The following is a 19,364-nucleotide window of genomic DNA, read 5'->3' on the forward strand; positions in this document are numbered from 1 at the left end:
CATAAACATTTGTATTGTTGATTTAATGCTGAGTTCGATGCTAAACACTGGAAAAATGAATGGGAAAAATATTTCCGGATCCAACACTTCTGAAAAAGTTGGCAGTTACGGTTGAGTTGTTGGCGACTTGTATATAATGCTGCTAAGGAAGCATTCTGTCTGGTTTGTTTTTCAGAATATGGTACAGGTAGTTCTCAAATCCTGTCTTGAATGTATTTTGGTATGTTTTCTACTAATTTTACTGCATGCATTAATACTGGTAAATTACAGAAGCAATTGATCCTGCAGATATTTGCAGACATTCTTGTAGTAGAAACAATTAGGTAACAGAAGGAGGGGTGAAGGAGAGACAAAAGGAGAGCATTGACAAACTGGAAGCCTGGACTCAAATATAGTGTCGTCTTCCATTTTATTGTCCCTCCTATGAATACAGAGTACATCGGCCATCACACTTTGAGGTCTTGCTATTTCACATACATAAGAAGCTGGTTCCAACTTTTCTTTTGCAGCACACTGTTGTCCCACCCTGAATTAGACATTTTTCAGAAAATGCAAGCAGTAGTGCCATCATAGTAATAATTAAAAATAAAAACACAGCAAAGATCACAGAAGGAATAAAAATAAAACAAATGGTACTGATGCAAATAGACCACGTGCTTAGTAGCTATATTTCAAACATCACCATAAATCTAAGTGCAAGATATGTCAACAACCTTAGCTAAAGAAAACTCACTAAAAAGTCAATAAAACTTCATGTTAAGAACATGACTTGCTGAAACTTACCATCCAAGCTCAGGAAAATAAACTTATGGCAGATGAATTTTTAAAACAGGTTATCTTTCTCTCATACACACGCACAACAAATCACTTATGTATACAGTTCTGAAAGTGGTCCTAAATGGATGAATCTTGTATGATTTAAGGACCAGCCTGGATCTACATTGAGCCCTGGGTGATTTAACAAGATGAGGAAGAAATCTCTCTGAGGAACAAAGACAACTATGCATACTAATATCACAGGTCCAGCAGAGGACGACAAAACACCAAAGCAAGATCAAGACGACGCATTTGCTTCTTGCTACCGGTCAAGAAAAAAAAAAAATCCAATTAACAGGAGGGTAGCTTGACCTTGGAGCTTTCTTTCAAAACATTTAAAATAGTCAATATACATTAATCATGTATATGTTAATAGTAAAATCATCACTACAAGTCTTGTATTCTCACTTGGTGGAGAGAAAGAGGAAAACAAACAAACAAACAAAAAAAAAAACTTTCTGCTTTTGGTAGAGCCATTGAGAGTGTACTCAATTACACGCAGACACCGCAGTGTCCAGAGGGAAGCTTAAGCGTTCACAACACACTTCAACTTCTATCTTGAAAATGCATACATTCAAGCAGCAATAAAAAAATATTTATGGCGAATGCATAATCTCTGGAAAAAAAAGGGAAAAAATACTGTATGAACATCCCTGCTATCATGTCTCTAAATACAAAACCTCTACCCATAATTTGCTTCAGTGTAACAAGAAGTCCTTTTTGTGTTTTTCCGCAGGTAAAAGTCAGTTCTCAGTATATGTATGGATGACAGTCTCATGTATTTCTATTTTCCGGTTTTGTATGGTCGAACGATCCATAAGCATGCAAGCGTCAAAGAGGAGGGGAGCCTGGAGGAAGGTTAGGTGGTGGAGCTGAGGTTTAAGCCAGGGCCGGAAAAGCCTCGGGGTCATCCACATTGGGAACAGAGACACCTCCACCCTGTCAAATTCAAAAGCAACAAACTTCAGGACTACACAGAAGTCATAAAAGCAAAAAGGCCAACAATAAGAAACAATCATTTATTAATACGAGTACATGCATTGCTCTTTTTCTTGCATGTAATGTAAGGGGGCTTTCACACTGGGCTCGTTTGCTGCGGCCTGCGTCCAAGTGCGACTGTTGCCTTCAGCAGCGTTGGTCTGGTTTTACACTCACCTTGATTCTATCGAACCCTGGTGTATTTGTGTTCATCTTATGTCATCACAAATGTGCACACCACATGATAGAAAACAGAACGCGGTCAATATATTGTGCTTTTTTTATTAATTTGTTGCTATTATGGACAGCAGAGACCCTTGGACACTTGGTTTTCTGTACATGCGTCACATGAAAGGTGGCTTTCTGCTGCTTGCAAATGGAATCTTTAGGAGGAGACAGCAGATTGCCATTCATTTGCCGGCCTGATTGCACTCGTTATGCACGATTACACTGCATGTGCACTCTCGCTCGTATCCCAAGTAAATCATCAACACTATCATCCCTTAAATGTGTTTTACTGAACTAAATACATCGTCATCCGCTAAAACGCATGTGCAGGCTACTTTTCTTCCTGAACAAGTGCGCGCCTGAATCCGTGCTGCTTTCATATTCACATGAATCGCACCACAGTTCCAATACAACCGAACTCAGACCACCTCCTTCAGGTAGTCTCATGTTCAGTACCGCATGACAGCTTTCACATTAGCAAATTTTCACGCGTGCCTCGTTTCGAACTAAACTGCCAGTGTGAAAGTACCCTAAATCAAACACCTACTAAATTAGTGAAATCTAGAAAATGTAAAACAATGGATCAAAGTCTGTGATGTCATAGCTTAAACTTTGTCAGTGTACGTGTTTGAGTCTGTTTTTTTTTTTTTTTTTTTTTTTTAAATGTAGCACTTTGCTGTGGGAGCATGACAGACACCTGATCGTTGTTGGACTCTGTTTAAATTTCTCTGGAATGTTGTATGATGGCATTGTTTTAGCAAATTATGTTAAATGGTCAGTTTTTTTTTTTTTATAAATCCAATTTAATGGCCAGTAAGTAATATTTTTGATCTTAAAGGGTTAGTTCACCCCAAAATGAAAATTCTGTCATTAATTACTCATTCTGTCATTAATTACATGTCATTCCAAACTCGTAAGACATTCGTTCATCTTCAGAACACAAAAGAAAATCTTTTTGATGACAGAATACTGTTAGATTTCCTTCCATAGACTGCCATCGCAACAAACTTTTTCTCACATATAAACATTGATCATCAAGCATGAGCAGAAGCTTAACCTAACCTGAATGACGCACAAAAACAAACTGCTTCCGGAAGAGGTTTGTTCTTGTGCTTCATTCAGGTTAGGTTTTGTTTATGTTCGCTGATCAAGGTTTATAAGCAAGTAAATGCTAAACTAAATTAAATTAAATCTGTTCATCATAAGCAATCGAGTCTCTTCAGAAAATTTGGACTAAACTGCTCGATTTCAAATGGATTCGTTTTCCGATCTCTTTATGAACTTTTTGAAGCGTCAATATTCAGTTGTGAAGTCTATGGAAGAAATCTGACAGCATTCTGTCATCAAAAAGATCTTCTTTCCAAAGAAGAACAAAAGTCTTACGGGTTTGGAACAACATAAGGGTGAGTAATTAATTACAGAATTATCATTTGGGGTTGAACTAACCCTTTAATTCACAATTCAGCTCATATTCGCAGGTTTGACAGTAAGAAATTTGTAATCATCCAAAACAAATCACTACTAAGTTCCAAGTGCAAATAAAAACCAATATGAAAATCAACAGAGTATTTTTATTTAAACTTTCCATTTAACTGTGCCAGTCTTGTACTGCTTTACACCCAACAGATCCAATCAAAAAAAATATTCAAATAAAAATTACTTAATTTTATAATAATAAAAAAAAAGTTCTTGTAGCTCTTTGTTGGGGTTATTATTATTATTATTATTATTATTATGGGGTTATGTATTATCCAAGTAAACTATTGATATAATGCATAGTGATATCAGTATCAGGGGCAAACAAGAGTTTTATTTGATATAAGCAGTACCTGCTACAAATTTACATGCAAAAATAGGAGTAAATGTCTGTTATTTACCTTCTCAGATCTGCCTCCACCTCGGCTTGGCCGTCCACCGCCACCGCCACCGCCGCCACCCCCTCCGCCGCCGCCGCCGCCGCCGCCACCACCACCACCACCACCACCACCACCACGACCGCCACGGCCTCCACGAGAACCTCCACGACCACGTCCTGGCCGACCCAAATCTCCGAAGTTTATCTCCAGCTGGGAGGTGATGTCATTGGCTGGCTTACGGAAGTGGTGATCTCCACCTTCTTCGGCCTTTAAGAAATAATATTATAGGATCAGCTCCAAGAAATAAATCTATCATACCCAATTTCACATAATGAGCTGACTCCACAATCCAACTTGTAGTATTAATGTAAACAAGTCAATCCTCAAAGCAGGCTAAGCAGGGTGGCCCATTAGAACAATGACAGAGCAAGCATGGACATACTGTCATCAGATTAGGTAAACTAAATTAAGCGGGAGTGGTTGGGGAAGAAAATCACTGTAAGCAGAGAGTGGAGTGGGTAAACTTAGGTGGAAGTGGACAGATGCAGAACTTAAACTTGCAAAAGAGGGATTTAAAAAAAAAAAAATCAGCATGCCACTGTGTGTGTCACTGTATAGCCATAGATTCTTGAATTCTGGCAATGTACTAGGTAAACTGAACTTTAGTTTAGGTTAACTATACACAAACTGAAAAGCAACTTTAAAGGTTGACCACCTGAGTGCCTAAAAGGTTAAAAAAAAAAAAAAAAAAAAAATATCGAAACACAAATTTGGACAAATACCTTGTGGAATGAGTCAGGATCAACATCTCCAGCTTCAATCACAGATCCAGCATGCCGCTGCAAACACACAAAAGCAGAGATGAAACCATAAAACCATAAAAAAAAAAAAACATGAAACCATAAAAAGACTGGCATTTACAAGCCTGGAAAAATGGACAAATTTAACCTACCGTGCCAACTTCCTCACTCTTTGACTTGTGCAGTACATAGCCCTTCTTCCACTGACTGTCGTTACCTTCGTTGGGCTTGCGGATGTTGAATTCAACTTTGGACCGTTCTTTGTCTTGCATGGCCTTCCATTCATCCAGTGTCATTTCCTTAGGACCTTCATCCTTCACCTCCTCTACTTCATTCTCCCTACACATACACAATAATCCAAATGGCATGCACTTTGTACATTTCTTCACATCAACTGTTACTGTGAATAGAATCGCACTTGACACTCACTTGTTTTCGGAGTCGACAGGGACGTGCTCTTCCCCTTCAGGAACAGGCTCAGGGGCTGCGGACTGATCAAGCTCACTGTCAAATCAGACACTATTATTAGATCTGGGGAACCCTTGAAATTATCACTAAACATTTAAGCTATCTTTCATAAATCTTAAATTTCAAAAACGTACCCCAAATTTGGCGGTAATTTGACACTATGCTAATGATCTAGGGCTGCCCTTGACTAAAGATTTTTCGGGTCGATTAGGAGTCGTTCATTTTAAGTGATTAGTCGACTAATCGCACATTTATTAATAACCATATGAATCATCATAAAGTAATGCCTACACAACCTAATCAGCGTTTAATCGCACACAAAGCTTGCGACAGCGCACCGGCAGAAGTAATGATTATGAATGCGTCTGGGGAAAAAAAGCAAGTGGATTGCTTTAACATTTTAATAATTAATTGATGATGCTGACTTGTCATCTCCGCAGTAGTGGATGATGGGAGAATTTGGGCGAGTTTCAGCCAGAATTCAGTCAGAGAACGCGCACACTGAACAAAACTCTTTGTTTCAGCAATGACTAAACTGAAGGCCTCTGTGGCGAGGGGGGCGTGGTTCAGCGGAGTCGGCAGCGGGAGAGAGAGTCAGGAGACGAACGGTGAGTGAGTGGGTTAAATGCAAATGACGAACACCTGTCTCTTGTTTCAGTAATTGGTGTGGAGAGAGTATATAACACCAGGAGAAACAGGAGTGAGAGAGAGAGAGAGACGGACTACTGACTGCTGCCCCGCTGGTGATCTACGAGTGAGAGACTTCTGAATGATTTGTGACCGCTTTGTGCCTGTCTGCACCCCTTTTGTTTTTATTTGCACTAATTCTCACAATTCAAAACAAAAGGGGTGCAGACAGGCACAAAGCGGTCACAAATCATTCAGAAGTCTCTCACTCGTAGATCACCAGCGGGGCAGCAGTCAGTAGTCCGTCTCTCTCTCTCCCACTCCTGTTTCTCCTGGTGTTATATACTCTCTCCACACCAATTACTGAAACAAGAGACAGGTGTTCGTCATTTGCATTTAACCCACTCACTCACCGTTCGTCTCCTGACTCTCTCTCCCGCTGCCGACTCCGCTGAACCACGCCCCCCTCGCCACAGCCTCTGACTGGCCATCACATTCATAAGCTCAACAGATACGTGTAATTGGTTATAATGCTCAACATTGCAAAACGAAATCTGATGGAATGCCGCAGTCGGATGGATTCTTCGGATGAACGTTAAGCATTGTAGTTTGTTTAACAAATATTATCACTTAAACATACATTGAATTATATAAATATTTTGAAACAAATTTTCTTGACTTCTCTAAAACTTTCTGGGTTTATTTTTCCAAAACTCAAAATGGAAATTGCCCTGACTTTTCCAGGTTTTTCCATGACCGTACAAATCCTGTAATTAGAATCAACAAGAGTCACATCAATTAAGTTCAGATATTTTAGACAATCTACAATATTTCTGCATGACACATTGGTCAAGCATGACATCAACTTACCAAATAAGCTGCTCAGGGCTTAAAAATGGAAAAAAAATTCAATCGTTTCACTCTGAGCAGAATCGGTATTTTAACGTTTCTGTTCCAGCGTTCCTTCTGCATTATTAACGTTCCGAAACCGGTTTGATCAGAAAAAAAATAACGGTTAATAACGTTATTTTTTAACTTTTTTTTTTGTTTGCATGTAGCCTACTTAATAATAATAATAATAATAATAGTAATAATACGTACAGCATTTTATTTATTAAAAAACAGATAATATTTGCTGTCTTAGCCAATAGGCCTACAATTATCTTTATAACGAGATTCTGTCCTAATGTAAACCTATTAAACAAAAGGAAAAACAACGGTTTATAAACTAAAGTATTTTTTCAAGATATTTTAAAATGTTTGTTGCATGGTTAAAAATACAGACGCTATTCCTGAGAGGAAAAAAAGATAAGTCACGTAGGCTATACGTTGCATTTTTTTATTCAGAAATAATGTAATTTATCGGTAACTAAATAAAGTAAAATGTTTACAAATAGCCTAGCCTATATAGCTTTGTTTATAATGTTTGTAAACAAATTATGAACAAAACTGCCCTATTTTATTTTACCACAAAACATCTAAAGTTAACAGATGGCCTATTCAGGCTAAATAAACGTCAAGCCAAAACGAAAAAAAAAAAAAAAAAAAAAATTAAAATGTTTTTTAACGCCATTCCAGCTTCTATTGCTATTCAAGGCAAGAAACAGGTTTATTTATTAGAAATAAAACTAAATAAGATGCAAAACGAATTAATTTGAAGTGAATCTGAAGCCTACCTTTCTCATTCGGCATGAATCCAACTGTTTCCATTTTCGAGACGAATGCTAAACTATTATGTAAGCCTTATACTTCACTCGCAGTATCGACATCCTTCACATAACAGCACAGTCAGCGGTGGTCACGGGTGGTAAACGGCATATTGTAGGCCTATTGCGGAATTGAATTGAGCAGTGTAACGTTTTATATGTTTGGTTGATTGTATTTTATTTTAATATTTAACAGCTGCGATATCAAGTAAGCAATGCAAGAATTTGTGTGCGCGCGTGAGGCGCCGGCACGACCACTGGATTTTTTCCCCCTTCTAAGACAGTAAACTGTACTGCGTAATTTATGGTCATACAGGTAAAAGCAAGACATAATTTATACATTTACAAAAGACACTCAAATAACGAAAACAAGCAGAATGTCTGTTTCCTTTCCTAGATCTTTGGAGTGCGCCACAATGAACCACTTTCGTTTTGTTAATAGACCTAATTATTTAAGTGAAATATTTCATGTAGCCTATAGGCCTATTCCCTTTTATTTTATATGTGTTATGTAGGCCTATTGTTTTATTCTGTTTTCTCTGTTCACAGAAGCGCTGCATGTGCGTGATGTGACGTTGTGTGAACTCATGTTCTACATATCCTGCAATTTTCGCTGGTTTCAAAACGCACAACAAGCTGCATATTACTTGACATTCATTTTCACTTAAATGTAGGCCTAATGCTTGACGGTTGGTGAAATATATCATCGGAAAAACTAACGCCAGGGCATTGCCATTGTAACTTAACCTATGATGACTTGACAGCTGAGCCTGAGCGCGTCAGCGCGGGCATTTCACACACTTTGGATGCGTCAGCGTCACATTTGCATAGGCTGTACTATTTGAATTCGTGATTGGTTGACTGCCAAATCAAAATATTTAACAGAACTATAAAATAACGTTATTAAGTGGTTAATGGCCATTTCAAATTAGCGTTTCTGTTCAGAACGATTAAATTTGATTTCGTTTCCATTTCTGGTTACATTCCGGTCAAAATTTCATTCGTTTCCGGTTTTCATTTTCGTTCCTTGAACTGGTTCAGAGCCCTGAAGCTGCTACAACCACAAGCCTCAAATATTTCGCATCTACAATCCTACCTGGCTTCTTCCTTCACATTGCCCCAGTTGTGTGGGCCACTCCCACCGCGCTTCTCCTCTCCTTTCTGTCGACTAAGACAGAAGAACATTTCAATGAGACTAGTGCAACAAAACACCTTTAACCATTTGTTACTGCTGGCTTCTCACACTTACGATTTGTCATTGCCGCTGTGTCTATCGAAGTCACGTTTGCCCCGGGAATCAAAACCATCTCCACGTCCTATGCCTCGTCCACGGCCACCTCTGCTCCCACGTCCTCCTCCTCCACGTCCTCGAGATGGTTTCTCCCCAATTGGCAATCTTGAGCTACAAAAAAAGACAAAAAAAGATGCTTGGATGTAGCTATTCATCACATGGTGTTTTAGTGGATTTATTACCATGGGGGTTCTACAACTTTTTGAGAATCTCGACCAGACAGACACAGCAACACCGGATCAGCCGATAGCATGAGTTTGACATTACTAACAAATTACGTAAGAATACAATATGTAATATAGTCCATATTTTAAAGGTGGACTCAGTATTATTTCAAATACACTGTTTGGAAGTCAGTCGGGCCGATACCAACAACAAACATGTAACCAATCAGCATTAGGAGGCGTATGACGGTCGAGGAGAGAGAACGAGCACATTTGCACGTTTTGCTAGTAATGCCTTCGTCACGCAAATGCATATTACCTGGTTGTTATAATATACAATACACATTGTTTTCACATAGACATAGTTTTCAGAGACAAAATGTATCAAGATCCTAAGCTTTTAGAAATATATGGATGAAAAAAATTATTGCCATTTACTAAATAGACACTTGTGTCTTATAAAGACTTCAGATGACCAACACCTGTGAAGAGACGGCACCAACCCGTGAGGACTTCAGATGACGCAAAATCTGGATCAACATGCACCATTCCAAATGTATATTCTAATCATTGTTAACATGTATTCATTACTTCCATGAGCTTATTGTTTCTACCTTAAATGAATACATTGCTTAAATTAATACATTGTTAGCTAACTGCATGATTTGAATATGTACATTTCTGAAATTACAAAATTGACATCCATCTCTGATTACAGATTATTTTAAATTGTAATGTTGACATGAATTCTCTGTTAAGCTGCTTTGAAACGACATGTATTGTGAAAAGCGCTATATAAATAAATGTGAATTGAACTTGTAAAATTATGCCTGAGGTATTTATTAACGTTTTTATGCCTTTCTTTTTAATTTATAAAAGTTGTAATTTATTGAACCATGCTTGAGACAGTTACACCATAGGACAATTTTGAGGTTTAGTTTAAAAAAAAAATAAAAAAAAATAATAACAAAGCAGTTTTAATAACAGGTCCATGTAAGACAGAAATGTTTAATTATTTAATGAATTTTAACTGACAACAATACTAATTATATTCATTTTTGTCTTGTGTGACGGTAAAAAATGCCATGTCACGTCAACAACCCATTTGTAGCGTTATAACATTGTATTTATCTATGCTTGTAATTAGTGTATTTGTTTTTTTTTTTTACTGGCACCCCCCACTTTTTTTTTTTCTTTCTTGCTCATCTGAAAAATTATCCAATCCATGAGCGATATAAAAGCATTTTTCCATAATTAGGTATCGGTTTTGTTATATTGGATTCACCATTTTGAGAACTGCATGCAAGATTGCTATTAAAGCAATGCATCTGAATTGTCAACAACAACGTTCAAAAGTAAAATAACTGACCTCCCTTAATTAGTAAACTTTAACCTAACAGCCATTAATGCACAAATGAGATGTGTTACATGCTTAATATGTAGGGCTGTGTATTGCCAAGAATATGGCGATATGTATCACGATACAGGCGTTACGATACGATATATTGTGATATATTGCGATACTGTAAGAAAGGCAATATATTGTGATATTTCTAGACTTTGTTAGAGGATCTAATTTTAGGAAAAAAAAAAAAAAAAAAAAACTGTCAAAGAACACCACCATATGCATAAAACCTGACAAAAAACTTTAAGACAGTATCATTTGTATTTATATCACTAATCACTTTGAGCAATCTAAGTAAAGGGAAAATAGTAAAGTGACTGCAGGATTCCTTAGGTGTATGTTTTAACGGTTCACATTATAGCAGTTTTTAATTTCTAAAGTATTTAACATTCCATGACCATGACTTTTTTTTTTTTCATATTTAATACTGTAAAGCTGCTTGCTTTAAAGGGGACCTATTATGCAAAATTCACTTTTGCATGGTGTTTGGACATAAATGTGTGCTGGCAGTGTATGTACACAACCACCCTATAATGATAAAAATCCAACCAGTCCTTTTTTTTTTAATCCCCATAAATCATAAGCACTGTCTCAGAACAAGCCGTTTCCAGATCCCTGGCAGTGTGACGTCACAAAAGCCACAAGACCCACCCACGAATGTTGACAGACACTGCCGTTTTAACATAGAACCGCCCTGAGCAAGTTCACAGCCAGCTGTACAGTCTGCCATTGCTGCACTGACGAGAATGTCTCCCAAGCGTTTTAGGTGTTCTGTAGCTGGATGGATTAATCCACATAGCTCTCTCCATTTACTCCCTAAATCTGAGCCACTGAAGACAAGGTGGATTCATTTTGTTTTCCAAGAAAATGCTCCCTCGACTGTACCGAAATTCGTTTATGTCTGTGTGAATCATTTCACACCGGACTGCTTTGTGAACGAATATCAATACAAAGGGACAATACAAAACAGAGGCTGTGCTAAAAATGTGTTACTCAAGGATAGATCAGTAAACTGTTTGTGATCCAGCTTACAGTCTCCAGAGTGATACTGGATACAGCAGTAATGAAGGTGAGAGTACTTTATTACAGTTCATCGGAGTTGATTTATGGAAATAAAGTTTACCAGTTTATTAAGCACCACCCGAAAAGGCATAAGGTCTTTATATATTTGTTTACTGTTAGTTGTAACGAGTGTTTCTGTTTACTTCGCTGTGTATGTTGATGATAATGCAAGGGAGAGAGAGTTTATGGATAATATTTTAATTAATGCACACTTGCACTGTGTTTTATTAAGCTCTTACAGTGATTTTCACCGGAGTGTCACCGGAGAATCAGCTCGTGAAGCTCCGCCCTCTTAGGCAGAGTGCAGCAGCTCATTTGCATTTAAAGGACCTACTCTAAAACAGCGCGTTTTTGGCCAACCACAAAAAGTGGCAATTTTAATTTTTAATTTTATCTGTTGGGTATTTTGAGCTAAAACTTCACATACACACTCTGGGGACAACAGAGACTTATTTTACATCTTGTAAAATGGGGCATAATAGGTCCCCTTTAAAGCAATCTATTATATAAAGTGCTATTTAAATAAATGTGCCTTCACTGAAGTGCTGAACAGAGCTGGTGCAAACATATCCACATTGCTATGATCAGATGCTTTTTTTCTGCTGCCACTGCTGTCACTTTTGTTGTGTGTTTATTTTGTTATTGAGAGGAAAGCATGCAGTACATATTACATATTCTATCGAAATGCATCTCAGCAGCGCGGATGGCACCGGGATGTTAAGTGAGCTCTCAGATTCAATGCATTTCCCGAGTTTTGATTTTAACATGGCATATTTTGCAAACAACATGATTCTTGTCGATCTGAATTTAATTCTCCCTGTTGTCTATGCTGATCATTAGTCGAGGCTTGAGGCTCAGGAATCCAGCATTGCCTCCGTATTTAACTTAACAAAATTCACTCATTTGTAATCTAAATTACATTAACATCTACTATAACCATTATTTTGCTAATAAACATCTAAATAATTACAGCTATGTGGAAATCAATCTACGCGAGAGAAGTTCTCTATAAACACATGGATAAAAACAGTGCTCTGTTAGCAGGTATTTCATGATCTAGACCAGGGGTTCCCAAACTTTTCAGCCCACAACCCCAAAATAAAGGTGCCAGTGACTCGTGACCCCCACTATCGTCGGAGGTGGTTAAAGTATACAAACATTGCGCGCAACAATGCACATGCACTAATAGGCCTATCCAAACAGGAGCATAATTACAACACAAAAGTCAAACAACCATAATATTATATTTATTATTAGGTTACTTTAATTTAGTCATTACTTTCATTTCAACATTAACCTCTCCTATTGAGATGGTGGGCACAATGCCTGGAGCACAGCAAGTCCATTCTTGGTTTAATTTTGGAGACTGCAACTCGGAGATCCTCCTCCACGTTCAGTCGCGATCTGTATTTATTTTTAATGTACGTGAGTGCCGAGAAAGTCTTTTCGCACAAGTAGGTAGTGCCAAACGGCATCAGTATAGCGGCCTTGGACAGCTGTGGGTACTCCCTCTCAACTGAAATCCAAAACTCAGCCAGCGTCTTGGTATTAAATGCTGTCTTTAAGGTTCAGTCGCTTGACAGTTCAACCAATGCGTCCTCCATGTCAGATGTCAGATGATTTGCCCTCGTTACAGTGAATGGTGATCTTATCCAGTCATATTGTTCTGGAGCTGTTTCTTCTGGGAAATACCTGTTAAAGTGTTCCAGGAGGGCTTGAAGATGGGTAGTGATAGACATCTTCACTATGTTAACACTCAGTTCATTTTCCTCTATGAATTTGTCCAGCTCAGAAAACATGTCAATCCTACCCATTTCAACTCCCTCAGTCCAGCGCTCGAGTTTTCTCGTGAATGCGTGGATTTTATCATTCAGTGACATGATGCTTGTGTTTTCACCTTGCAATGACATATTAAGTCCATTCAGTTTTTCAAATATGCAAGACAAATACACTAGCCTTGTTAACCAGTCAGGATCAGTGAGGTGGTCAGCGAGCTGGGACCCATGCTCAATCAGAAATAAGCGCACTTCGTCCCGCAGCTCAAACAGGCAGCTGAGCACATTCCCTCGCGAAAGCCACCTGACTTCTGTATGGAACAGCAAGCACTCATGCTCCGATCCCAGTTCGTTACACAGAGTGGCAAACAGCCTCATATTGAGTGGACGCGCTTTTATGTAGTTGACCATTTTTATCACTGTCTCAAGAACACGTTTAAGTTCTGGGTCAAGTGTTTTGCTCGCTAGAGCTTCTCTATGTATAATACAATGCGTGAAATTTACGTGAGGCACCACTTGTAAGACTCTTGCTTTAAGACCTTTCTTTTTCCCCAGCATCGCTCCAGCACCGTCTGTACAAACACTGATGCACTCGCCCCAAGACAGTCCCTCTTCTTTTAGTTTGTCGTCAAGTTTTGTGAAAATGTCCTCGCCTGTGCACGATCCCTCAAGCGTGGTGCAAAACAATGTCCTCGTTAAGTTTCCCCTTAAAATTGTATCTTACAATTCATCTAACTGTAAAGCATATTTCCCTTTCTTCACTCTGTCCAACAGCTGAAACTTTATGTCCTGGGCCATGTCGGAGATGCGCCGGGCAATAGTCCCATTAGACAGAGGCACTGCTTCTAGCTCACGGGCCAGTTTATCCCCATGCATAGCCCGACTTACAGCTATAGCAGCGGGTTTGATAAGGGTTTCCCCGATCGTGTGTGGCTTTTTTGCCTGTGCAATTAAATATGCCACCTCATATGACGCCTGTTGAGCTTTGGCAGGGATTGTTGTCTGTTTAGTTAGGACTTTCTTTTGGCCTTGCAACTCTTGCTCCTTTCGTTTGAAAAAAATCTACTGGTTTAGCAACAAGAGAAGGGTGCTTGGTTTTCAAGTGCCGTAGCATTTTTACAGGCTTTAGGCTTTCATGTGCAAGCACCTCAGTGCACACTACACATTGGGGATGTTGTACTTCGTTGACGATGACACGTGAAACCATACTGGATAAATTCGTCTAGACACTTTAGACACTTGGAGAAAGGCTGATCCGACTGCTGATGGATGTCCTTTTTATGCACAGACCGGCCTCTTTCCATACCTGAGGTCGATGGCGTTTCTGACGGTGGTGCTTCTGCGCTCTCCTCCACTGGCCTCCCAGCGTTGTCTTTGGTCGATATTAACCAGTGTTTCTTATTGACAAAAATGGGTTAATATCCTAAGATTAAAACAAAAATTACCTATGTGCACATGTTGGAATGTTTAGCATTTTGCGACCATTTTTCCTGTCAGTGCGATCAAAATTTGTTAGCAGCCACGCTGGCACGACCACCATAACATTACCCAACATCAAATGGCAAACGCAATGCAAGCGGAACGAAATTGCACTACTCATGTGTGCTTCACGGATCATTTATCAGTTTGTTTATTTTGTGTCTGATTTATCTCATATAGGATGCATTTGGTTAAGAATTAACGCTGTAGTAAAATGTGCCGTGATCATCTTCAGTTTCAGCGCATGCAGCTCAAACAGCAATGCACAACTAATAATGACTACGCTTGGGACTGTCATATTTAAGGCTGTAGCTAACGATTATTTTGGTAATCGAGTAATCGTTTGATTATTCTAATGATTACTCGAGTAATTACCCCCCGTTAAACCCTGTTCTTCTCCCAATTCACCGGACACTTACATCCATCTGTGTATTTTGAAAGAAGCGGATGAAATCATGTGTTGTAAATCCGACAGATCTATTCCCCTGACCGCGGCGTAAACAAACATGGCGGCGCTCATCGCGCATATAGATCTCACGTGACTTTGACAGTTTGATACATGCTCTGAACCACTGATTTGAAACAAAAGATTTGTTAAGCTGTCTCGTGTGTCTCTCGCTCTCTCTAATCTGCTCATGCTGAGAGCGGCAGCAGTGCCGGCACAGCCTGGGTTACATAAGGCTCCCTCCAGTGGACGGTACTGCTCCTCTAGAGGGCGCATTTTTGCTCTGTCAATGTAAGTCTATGGAAAATTTCGGAGTTTTGATAAATTATGTGAAAACTAACTCTGATCAGTCTGAAAAGGTATAGCACACTACTACATATCAGGGCCCAGGTCTGTGGAGAGTTTGGTGCTTGTAGCATTAAAGGTCCCTTATTATGCCCATTTTTTAAGATGTAATTTAAGTCTCAGGTGTCCCCAGAATGTGTCTGTGAAGTTTCAGCTTAAAATACCTCACAGATCATTTATAAATCCATGCTGTAAATACCCATTTCTGACTACAGTCAAGAACAGGCTGTTTTCGTCCATGTGCCTTTAAATGCAAATGAGCTGCTGTGCCCCACCCCCTCTCTACGATCACAGTTCCTGCAGTGTGAAAGCTCTAATCCGTTAACATGGGCACGAAAAAAAAAAAAAAAAACGCACCGCATACACACTGCAGACAGACTATGCATGAAACGCATAGTCTGTAAAAGCTTTTATTGACACCAGGCCCATCAAACGACCTGGAATATGCCTATCTATAGGTGTAACGCCACCTCTGCAGAAGAAATCAACGCCTACATCATTGCAACGTTAGCCCTGCCCACTGTCATGTTAGTGAGATGAGGAGAGAGATACAGGGCAAAAATAACATTACCTTTCATAGGATCCTAATGCTAGGAATATGGTAATTTATTTGTGAATGTCTCAGTTAAGATTTATTTATTTGCATTCGCGATTTAACTGTGTTAATTCTAATGCCTGATCTGATATGTAATGATACATGTACAGTCAGATGTTCTTTGTCTATGTGTCAGTAAATCAAACCAGTGACTAAAGTCAACTTCACTATGTTTCTCTTAGTAGGATGAAAATAATCTGCAATTAAACTGTGATTAAATTATACAAAGAAAGTGATCAAAGAACGCTCCCTTTGCAATAGCTGGAGCTGTCAATCAAACAGCACGTGCTGGAGCTGTCAATCAAACAGCGCGAGTTTATCAGTGAATGAGTTCTGGACACGCACCAAAACTCCCGTTTTATTCAACAAATCTCTTAGTTACAATGCTTTTGCACTTTTAGTTATGAGGAAAGCATTCATTAGTGTGCAGAAATTGAGTTGCAATGACATTATGAATGTTAATGCTGCCCTCAAATGTTAATCTAGAGTCTATTTATTACCAAGGCATTTGTCAGTAATACAGCCAAAATGGGGGAAAATGTGAATAATTGCGCTGCAGGTCGATTTAAGGTGTGCCCCTAAATTTTCTGCTTGTGCTCCTAAAAGTTTTAGTAAAGGGCTACAGTGATCCTAGTAAAAAAAGTTAGTCTGGAGCCCTGTAGAAGTGTGTTGTGTTATGTATGCAAGGAGGGAGTGAAATTACAGAAATGACAGTATAGGAAAAAAGTGTTCAGTGCTGTCATAACTCAAAAACAGAAATAATGTACGTCGGGTTCTGTATATCAGTTATCAATATAATTGTACAAAAAAAGTCAATATTGGTCGATCTCTATTCAAAATGCCATTTACTGTTTGAATTTCATGATAAAATTAATAGAATTTGAAAGCTAAGACTTTGTTTTATATCAAAAATAATTACTGGATGGAAGGCAAGCTACAAATAAATGTTTAGTGATGTTTTGCTCATGCATCAACTGATAACAGCATAGAACAAAATTGATTGACCAATATAGTCAACCCAGCCTTAATGCTGTCAGTATCATTGTTTCAGTTATAACAAAACTCACTTGTCTGCAGAGAACTCGCCACCCTCTGGCTTATCATCAGCTGGTTTATCAAAGCGGCGCTCACGAGGAGGTCGTCTGTCTGGCCGCCTGTCGCCAGGCCGACCCTCTCCTTGACCTCCTTGGTGTTGGGAACTGGCCTGACCCTGCTGCTCCGGCCTCCGACCAACCCTCCTTATTCCTAAAATAAATATATACAGACATTCATTAAACACGGGTGAAAAAGCCCAAGAAAGCCTAAGAACCTGTGAATTAATTAAACTCAATTTGAACAACACATACTTCATTCAGGGCAAATAAGAACTTATTTTATGAAATATTCTTTTAGATCTGACTGCTGCATGTGACGGCGAAAAGAAGTTGTGGGCTGGGACCATAAAAGTATGTAAAAAAAATATGTAAAAAATAAAACGCCCTGAACATTGTATTCGTACACAAGTGTGAGTAAAAATGACAAACATTTGGGTGAGCTATTAATTTTGGTGTTTTGCACAAGGTCATAATGGTGATAGTTCATGAATCAATCCTACTGATGTTTGAAGATACAGCTTTTCAGTTACTAGCTCAGATCTTAAAGCACTAGGCTACAGCTATTTTGTCATTTAAGTAAGTAAGAATACAAACAATAACTACCTTAAATATGACAATATAAAATAACACATCAGCCTGGTCAACACTAGACTAAATTTGACAACTTGAACGAGTTACTGCATAGATCTTCTTTACTGTCACGGCACACCTTATGAAATAAAAGTGAAAGTGCTGTCATACATATTTGCATAACATCAAAACACGCCGACATTTTCTCCATGTGCAAATCAGCACACTGTGAAATAAAATATAATCAAATTACATTCACATAAGGCTAGCATATTAGCATGTGGCTAAGGCAGCTACGCAGTTATAAATCATGTGAAGTTGATCAAATCATGATCAAATAGAGATGTTGACATATCGGAGGGAAAAAAAAAAAAAACAGGTGAATAAAACGTATGCTGAACGTCATTGGGGGCCTTTCGCTCTCAGAATATTGTTAGTGCACATCAAATGTCGACAACACAGCAGCTCCATGTTGACTTCACTGCTATGTTTATATGCACACGAGCACTTCGTCAGTTGCCCTGTCCCATAACCTACTGAACTGCCTAAATAGACAGCATTTTAGGCACCACATGCTCGTTCCAAACTAATTTATGGCGCGTTTGAGAGGGTCACGTCAGCATTTTACAGGCGCGTTTCCGACTCGACAGCGTTAAGGGGTTGGAGCGTGTCTATAATGTCCAAATGTTGTCTAGGCTCATTAGAATTGAGACACATCCGATATTTAGTTCTGAACCTTCCACATACCCTCCTTCTTAAGTGGCACAGGGGCCTGGATGTCTTCTTTCTTGTCCTGCGTTGTATTTTTCCTGTCTTTCTGGGACTCTTTCTTCGGCTGTTTAGCGGCTTGAGCTGCCGTCTTCGAGCCGCCCGACGCGGCCGCATCTTTCTTCTTGTTTTCGGCCGCCTTTAATATCTCGAACGGGTCGGATTCGTCATCCAATAGCTGGTCGAACCGATTGGTAACGACGCAGCCGAAGCCTTCTTGCAGATGCCCGGGCATGATGGCGCCCCAACAACGGGATTCTCCTCCGATTCTTCGAGGCTTCGAACGAACAGCTCACGGTGGACAACCACAAGATGGCCAAGGAAGACACCTGCTTCTCTTCCGGCGCTCTCAATATCCGGGACATTACCGCTTTCGCGTCATGTGGGGGGTGTAGTTTTACAAGTATACTGTTCTATGTGCAGTTCACTCGAGTATAATTGTGAAAACATTTGAGACTGGCTGGATTGTATGCTGGAATTAATCGTAGGCTATATTATTCAGTGTACTTTTTGTTACGTGTCATGTGTTAAAGTAATTTAAATATGATTGTTAAGTGATTATGATTATTTTGAACCAAACTGAATCAACACTGAACTGACTTCAGTTGAATAATGACACTGCTGTTTTACAGCAGAAATTGAGTTCTGTGTGCATCACTGATCATTATTTTCATGTAAAGCTGCTTTGACTTGGTTATATGTAAAAACGTAGGCAATCATAATAGATGTATAATTTTAGACAAAAATTGAGTGTTGCAATGGCTGATATATGGAAGTTTATTAATGCCAAAAGTGTTTGAAAAAAAAAAAAAAAAAAAAGCCTGTTGAATTGCACTAACTGAAAAAAAAAAAAAAAAATGCATTGAATTAACCATGTTTGCATTTTAATGCA

General features: G+C 38.9%; 1 protein-coding gene across 1 annotated transcript; it reads right to left on the reverse strand.

The window, feature by feature from the left end:
- Positions 1-392: 392 nt before the first annotated feature.
- Positions 393-18,830, reverse strand: serbp1b (SERPINE1 mRNA binding protein 1b). The gene is made up of 9 exons (XM_051916957.1): positions 18,452-18,830; positions 17,108-17,285; positions 8,729-8,881; positions 8,576-8,647; positions 5,108-5,182; positions 4,831-5,017; positions 4,661-4,717; positions 3,900-4,145; positions 393-1,755 (listed from the first exon to the last, which is right to left on the reverse strand). Exons 1-9 carry the CDS (start codon positions 18,705-18,707, stop codon positions 1,696-1,698), a joined length of 1,284 nt encoding a protein of 427 aa, XP_051772917.1. The 5' UTR covers positions 18,708-18,830; the 3' UTR covers positions 393-1,695.
- Between the last annotated feature and the right edge of the window lie 534 nt (positions 18,831-19,364).

This window comes from Ctenopharyngodon idella, chromosome 2 (assembly GCF_019924925.1).
Source record: "Ctenopharyngodon idella isolate HZGC_01 chromosome 2, HZGC01, whole genome shotgun sequence".
NCBI classification, from domain to species: domain Eukaryota; kingdom Metazoa; phylum Chordata; class Actinopteri; order Cypriniformes; family Xenocyprididae; genus Ctenopharyngodon; species Ctenopharyngodon idella.

Bases quoted from the DNA above. Each gene is read 5' to 3' on its own strand.
- serbp1b (XM_051916957.1), bottom strand. From the start codon at position 18,707: ATGCCCGGGCATCTGCAAGAAGGCTTCGGCTGCGTCGTTACCAATCGG. The intron at 5,018-5,107 runs GTGAGTGTCAAG...GTGTATGTGTAG, and splicing joins CCTGTCGACTCCGAAAACAA to GGAGAATGAAGTAGAGGAGG. The intron at 4,718-4,830 runs GTAGGTTAAATT...GTGTGTTTGCAG, and splicing joins AGAGTGAGGAAGTTGGCACG to CGGCATGCTGGATCTGTGAT.